Source organism: Crocodylus porosus, unplaced genomic scaffold (genome assembly GCF_001723895.1).
Source record: "Crocodylus porosus isolate Cpor-Errol unplaced genomic scaffold, CroPor_comp1, whole genome shotgun sequence".
In the NCBI taxonomy this organism is placed as follows: domain Eukaryota; kingdom Metazoa; phylum Chordata; order Crocodylia; family Crocodylidae; genus Crocodylus; species Crocodylus porosus.
In genome coordinates, this window is record NW_017728886.1 from 18,419,917 (window position 1) to 18,427,364 (window position 7,448).

General features: G+C 39.0%; 1 protein-coding gene across 3 annotated transcripts in view; it reads right to left on the bottom strand.

Annotated features, from left to right (window-relative positions):
* The window catches only part of LARP4B (La ribonucleoprotein domain family member 4B), a 58,078-nt gene that overhangs the window by 23,053 nt on the left and 27,577 nt on the right, over positions 1-7,448 (bottom strand). For all 3 annotated transcript variants that reach the window (XM_019530730.1, XM_019530721.1, XM_019530735.1), the window contains exons 4-9: positions 7,217-7,298; positions 6,182-6,318; positions 4,534-4,637; positions 1,767-1,877; positions 1,190-1,243; positions 897-1,106 (exon numbers count right to left, since the gene is read on the bottom strand). In XM_019530730.1, coding sequence (XP_019386275.1) covers positions 897-1,106; positions 1,190-1,243; positions 1,767-1,877; positions 4,534-4,637; positions 6,182-6,318; positions 7,217-7,298 — 698 coding nt within the window. The remainder of the gene's footprint in view (positions 1-896; positions 1,107-1,189; positions 1,244-1,766; positions 1,878-4,533; positions 4,638-6,181; positions 6,319-7,216; positions 7,299-7,448) is intronic.

Below are 7,448 nucleotides of genomic sequence, written 5' to 3' on the forward strand. Positions count from 1 at the left end.
AAAAAAAAAAAAAAAAATCTCCTCCCTATTTTCTACCCCATGCCCCTCCTCCCAAACATGCTTTAACAGCAACAGCAAAGTACCTGGCTGCCTTCCCTAGATGCAAAGTGCGTTTAGCACACCAACTTTTTAATGATCTTGCCTTACAATGCACATAAAGTTGGTTCAAGGACACTTTAATCCCTTGCCAAAATCTCTCATTTTGGAGTACTGCTACCCTAGTTTCTTCTAACCTCAAGTAACAACAGATCTGCTGGGAAGTGTTCCCACATGTAAGAATCTCATCCCATTTCCTATAAAACAACAGCATTTCCACTTCACTAGAGCACACAAAAACTACGCTAGCAAATAAGAGTCACGCAAAGAAAAGCAGAACGGTGACCATCATACAATGCAGAAAGCAGGTCGCTTTTTAAATCAGCTGAACTGTTTGTCAGCAATGTAAAAGATGCAAATATTGAAGTAAAGCCTGAGATACAAAGTTTTTCTTTAAAAAAATATTTAGCACTAAATAAGTCCAAAACATCAGTATACGCTGAATGGGGCCACCCTACACATTAATAGCAAAATCTTTTTTCTTTCAAGAATAACATCCATCATCAACTCCTCTCAAATACTGGTAAGTGCATTCAGCACGAGTGAAGTTGAGTTTTACATGCACACACAAGCTATTAAGACCACTTTTGGAAAAATATTCTCCAATAAGAGAGTTCTTCAATGTATACTCCCTAGAATAAAATAGCTGCCACTTCTAATTCAACGAGAAGAAACAACCCGAGAACCCCTTTTTGATTCTGAAGAGCAAAACTGATTCTGACAGTACCTCCAGTCCTCTGAACTGAAATGCTACATAATTCCTTCAAGGGCAAACTCTTCTCAGGCTCCACAAGACTTACCAATGATGGATCCAGGTAGCTGTGCGTAGTTGACCAGGTCTGTGGGGTAATTAAGCTGTACAATGGAAATTGCTGTTGGGGACTGTATACTGGAGGTATATAAAAGGATGTTGTGTAACGCTGTTGTGTGTAGAGGTTCATATCCAGAGGTCTATATCCATTCTTTGGCAAAAATGTGTTTATAGCTATTGCCTTTGCTTTTATTCTTGCCTGAAAAGTAGATTAGATTATTTAAGTATATCAATTTGTCTTCTTAACAGTAAATAAATTCAGCACCAATAGCTTTAAATTACCTTAATTGGTTTTCCTTGGAAAGTTTTCACTTCTTCTCTAAGGTATCTGTAAGCCTTATAAAAAAATTTTTAATTTTAATACTGGATATTTAATGATTTAAGAGAAGACATGCACTGAAGTTTTGGTGAGTTTAATTCAGCAATAGTTCAAGTACTGCTAACACTAATTTGAGTTAACTACTAGATAAACACAGTAAATGGAAGTTAAACTTAACTCGTCATCACAAGAGAGCTTTAATGATTTTACAGTTTTTTAAAATAATTTTTAGAAGTCCTAAAACACAATTTTAATTTGTAAGATAGGATGACGATTCAAGATGCGTTTCAGAGTATGAACATTTTCAGTAATAACGCAGTTTCTGAAATGAAGCCACTTTCTGCATGCAGAAATATTTTAAGGTTTAGCTAAAACTCAAACTATTATAACTGGGAAGACAACCCTATTTCCTTGACATGTCCACAGAAATACAGCCTATGGACAAACTGATTTCTCTCCCATACTTTGTTTCCCTGAACCATTTTAAACAATGTAAAATGCTGAATAACAGTTGCACATTGATATTTTACAAGTCCTTACCTGTTGCGCATCAGCTTCCGACTCAAATGTAATAAACCAATTGTCATTATAGGCAAACTCACAGTTGATAAACTTAGGCAAGTTATCTCCCTTGAAGAGTGCTTCCACTTCCTAAGAAAAGGTTGGGGGAAACAGGTCAGTAAAAACAGAAGAGTCATTGTGAAGTACTGAACTTTGAGTGCAGAACTCCTGAAGAAAGAATAACATGCTCATCAATTTGCAAGAGCAGGAAACAGAGATTAAAAATACCTGCAGTAATGCTTGCTGTCATAGGTCATCTTAATATATTAACAGGGAGATGTAACATAACACAGGAGGGACAAGCTATTTAGATGGACTTTGTTTGAGAATGTCCGGATTTATATTGCCTCAAAAATAACAAACATGCTTGCAGAAAAAAAGTTAAAACTCTTTTCAAAGGGCACTTGATGCCTGAAGCTGGTCCAACAGCTCTTCCACCTACATAGGTGGGCTAATAAAAGATACCACAAAAAAAATAAAAAAGAAGATCTTTACTTCTTGTAACCCTTTCCAAAATTACTTACATGAATTTCCCTTGAAGTAAAGAATTTCCACTTTGTTTTACAGACTGAGAAGCTAAACCAGTAGCATCAAGAATCCCAGCATGGATTCACAGCAGGTAGACCCTGCCTGACTAACCTTGTTTCCTTTTCCAACCACGTCACAAAACGCTTAGATGCAGGAGTCGAGGTAGATGTCATCTACTTGCATTTTCAAAAGGACTTCGATAGAGTGTCTCATCCCATTCTTATAAACAAACTAAGCAGCTGTGACATAGATGATTATATGGTCCAGTGGGTGGCAAATTGGCTTATGGGATGTACCCAGAGAGTGTTGGTGGATAGGTCGGTATTGACCTGGAAAGATGTGGGCAGTGGGGTCCCCCCAAGTTTCAGTCCTTGGACCAGTGCTGTTCAATATCTTTATCTGTGACTTGGATGAGGGCGTGGAGAGCACCCTGTCCAAATTTGTGGACGACTCTGAATTATGGGGCAAAATAAACACATGGGTGGGAAGGAAATGGATTCAGGTGGATTTGGACAGGTTGGAAAGTGGGTAGAACAGAATAGGATGCAGTTTAACCAAGTTAGGTGCAATGTGCTGAACCTAGGGAGAAAGAATCACCAACACACAGATTGGGAAATTACTTCTACATAACACAGGGGCAGAAAGCGATCTCAGAGTCACAGCAGACACCAAGATGAACATGAGTTGTCAATGTGACAAAGTGACAAGCAAAGCTAACCAAACGCTATCATGCATTAGCAGGTGCATCAAGAACAGGTCCAAGGAGGTGATACTTCCCCTTTACGCAGCATTGCTAAGGCAGCAGCTGGAGTACTGCATCCAGTTTTGGGCGCTGCACTTCAAGAAGGATGTGGATAACCTTGAGAGGGTCCAGAGGAAGGCTACTCATATGGTTAGGGGCTTGCACGTAAGGCCCTAAGAGGAGAGATTGAGGGACCTGGATCTCTTCAGCCTCCACAAAAGAAGGCTAAGAGGTGATCTTGTGGCCGTCTACAAATTCATTGGGGGCAGCAAGGAATAGGAGATGCTCTGTGCGTCAGAAGACTACCTCTGTCTCTCTCCAGAAACTCTGCTCTGTGACAATTTGGTTAATATGGGCCCTGCAGAGGGCAGACATCCCATCTCTTTAGGTAACTCAAGTTGGATACATTCTTGAGGAAGGGGGGAAATCTGCTCCCTCTGCCTATGTGACTGGCATCAGTGAGGGGCTTACACTCCCTATTGCTCTAAACAATGCCAACCTAACTGGGAGGGGGCTAGAGACCCTGCCAGTTTGCGCAGCAACCAGTGATGCATTTCAAATTGGTTGGCTGGCAGTGAACAGGTGCTGGCTTCCATTGGACCAGGTAAATGAGGTCATAAGGGCTATAAGTTAAGGACTGCCCAGGAGGAGGGGCAGCAGCCATGATAAAAAACATTTACCACAGTATAGTCAACTTTGCTCCACCAGCCACTCAACTGAAAAGTTACCTGCAGAGAGAGAAAAGCTGGACCATCTGAAACTTGCTCTCTCTCTTGAAACTCACAATCAACCAAATTGTCACAGAGCAGAGTTTCTCATGACTACCTGTTCAATTCAGACCACTGCTTACATCAAGCTTACTGCTTCTACCAAACTGGAAATGTTGCTGAAGCATGAAGTATCTCATGTGGATCAGCTCCACACCTTAGTGGGAGGTAGAACCATTCAAAAGTTTTCCATCTCTGTTTCACTCATTTGCAATTTGTATCCCAGAACAAGAGACTTAGGAACTTACTGATCAAAGTGGCCAGCAGTGAAAAAAGTTTCAGGAAGACAGGAGGTGGAAAGAAAAAGAGGCCTACAGAGAAGAACTCTGCGAACTCAGTAATGAGATTGTCATCACCTCACAAGTCCCCAAGCACAAAAATTGTGGCAGAGAAGGACCAACAGTTGAGACCGTATAGAAACACTAGACTCAACTCAGCATAGCCAATCAAGGGCATTTTTGCCCTTTACATACATTTGTGTAACAGATCTTACTGTAATATCTTTTGAAGTATACATTTTAAAAAAGTGAACATAGAGGTCCTTCTGACAGCCTTTGTAAACCAAGGGCCCAATAAGCCAATTTAGAAACTCAATAAAAAAAAAAGGCAGGTACAGATCCACATGGTATATTTTGACAGTTGGATGGTGTCAACTCCCAGGTCAAGAACGTAAAGTGTAGTCTGGTGTTACTGAACTAAAATTGCTTACTTCAATGGGAGTAGATTCAGGTACTTCACGTAAAATCACGATGCAGCGATTCTGATTTGGCCTGACTTTTTCTCCCTTCTCATCCACTTGGACTAAAGGCAATGCTAAAAGGAAAGAAATATTTAGTTTTAGAAAACTAACTGAAGCAGCATGTACTCTAAAAGAATTCCCAAGGTTTGGCCTATATTCTAGTTAAAGTTCATTCAATGCTTTGAAATTTGACTGTTAGTACTTAACAACATTTAAAAGTTATCCCCAGCCTTTGAAAGGCAGCCAGATGACCTCTGTTTATAGTTCTTGTAACCTACTGCAACACTATCACAGACTAGGAGATTTTGATGTGAAGCCCCAGAAGTTAGTGTTGGCCTTTAATGTTGATTTTACTAGATTCTGAATGATCTTTAAAAAGTGCAACTATGTTGTTAGACTGCAAACTCATAAGGCAGCTGTTGAGAGGTCTTCTTTAAGTTAGGGGCAAGACTAATGGGTCACCTGTGAACAACTGAGGGAAAAGTGGTATTTTTGGTTCTGAAATTTGAGACTCCCTTTTAAAGCTAGCCAATACTGCTTACCCAACTGGCCCCAAAGGCTAGTGTAGTTGCATTTCTGAACAGTTTTTCAAAGGACAGAGAACAGTGCCAGCCAGCTCTTGTTGGCCAAAGCCTAAGAACTATGAAGTTGCCTCTATTATATTCAGGTCACTGAAATTTAAATGCATGTCCACACAGCCTAGCTTGATTATAAATCAGTAGATATTCTGAACTTGTCATATGTTCAAATATGCTTTGAAAGTCATTTAAAAAGTGACAGCAGACTGCCAGTAGGAGATATACTACACTGCAGTATTTCTCAACTAGACATATCACTAGTAAATCAGGGGGTCTACACATGAAAACTGGGGACCAAGTCACATATGTTAATCCAGAAGAAAAACAGCTGAAGTATGCACTGCAAGAGGATTATGCCAGGATGATGCTCAAAGGATGTCTTTCTGAATTAAGAAACCTACTACCTACTATTTGGGAAACCTTTTAATGTTGTGTACTCTTAATCCAGTTGGTATCTAATCCAGTTGGTTCTAATTTCAGGCTGAAAAAGCTTTCCAACAATGTGTCTTTGACACCTTATCCAAGGCAACAAGAAATGCCTTGGATAACTAGTAAGAGGCCAGAAGTTTAACAAGATTGCCACCTAGTTTAAGCTTTCTGTAGTGATCCATCACTTTTGTGTTTCTTACTCTTTTTATTCTAATAATGTAGCCATAAGGGTCTACCAAATGTGTATGTTCTTTTTCTATTCCCATCTAGAGGGACCGGTTGGACAATACTTAAAAAAAATGCAAAATAAATTATTTTGTATTACTGGAAGAAACTAACACTACATATTTGATCAAAAAGAAAATAATCTGAATTAGACTGTTGCTTTAAGTGTACAGACTTAAAATCAGGTTGGTTCTCAAATGTAATAAAGCAAAACTGTCACAGTTAAAGAAAAACTGAAAATGTTGACTTATATTAAATCGTTTCATCCAGTTTCATAGTTGTTAGGGGCTGGAAGGGACCTTACAGATCATCAGGTTAGTTTTTAAGCAGTAAACATTTAGTATTTCTTTGTAAGAAAAACCCATCAAAACATGCTATTTACTTACATCTCAGCACTTCAACAATCAAATCCATATCAGTACTGAGTTTCTTGACATGATCAAGATTTGCTACTGTCATTATTGGCACATACTGATCGCTGTCCATCTGTGATATAAGGTACATGTCACTGGCCAGATTCTCTCTGGGGAGGGGGAAGTAAAATAAGGAGTTATTCCAGTTTGACATTAAAACATTCCTCACAGATACAAAGGGTTATTAAAAAAAGCCACACACAAACCACATAGTAATGAAAGATTATACAAAATTTAGTGAGAAGCAAATTCCCGCAGGGCATTTTCATTTTAAGCGTTTTCACTCATTTTCCATTAGACCCATCTGATACTCATTGTTCCACATCAGTCATATTATTAGAATGACTCCTGCCAATTAAGCATTTCAGCCCTTAACTGTGTTAACATGCCTGGAAGATGCAAACACTCTCTCCTGAATATGTAGTGGCTTGAAAATCCCATTTTTCCCACTGGATGACCAAGTAAGTGGTGAGACAAAAGGTGTGAGGGTAAAGGCCTGCTTTTAGCTGGTGGCATTGTTTTTAAACAGTGAGGGATGACCAAATAGAAAGGCAGGAATAAATGGACAAGTATATCATAGTTCTCCTTAGAGGACCTAACAAACCCTATTTGGCTGTTTTAATATAAAGTCTAAATACTAAAGAGCAGAATAGAGAAAGTGTATAGGGATGTGGTGAATACAACAGGATTAAAATTAAAAATTAAAAAAGATTCACAACCTTTAATGCTAGAAGGAATTATTACTGATCATCCAAGTCTGAATAAACACCATCTACAGAACCCAACTGTTGCTGTATTACATCCATAACATCTTATTTGAACTACAGGATATCATGCAAGTAGCATAACATTCTGGAATTTCTTTGCTGATCATTTCCTCTATCATTCCTCTCCTTCCCACTCACTTTTGTTTGCTTGTTTTTAGAGATGGTAACCTGTAAGAATTCCATCTATCCCAAAAGGTATGAGATGATAGCTAGGAATCCTTTTAAGTACCATTATACTTACCTAGATAAGCAGAATTCCAGTGTTTTCTTAAGCACTTCTCGTAGATCTTCCTGACCTTCTGGCTGCAATTGCTCATTTCCTCCTAAACACAGAAAAGGAAGGGTTGCAAAATTAAAAGCATGCACAGCAGCTACATATGAAAGCCATTTCAACACTTGAGGTTGAAGCTTTTCAAGACTCATGCCCATCATTAGCTGCATATCTGGCCCTAAACTTTCAGCATTAGCAAACA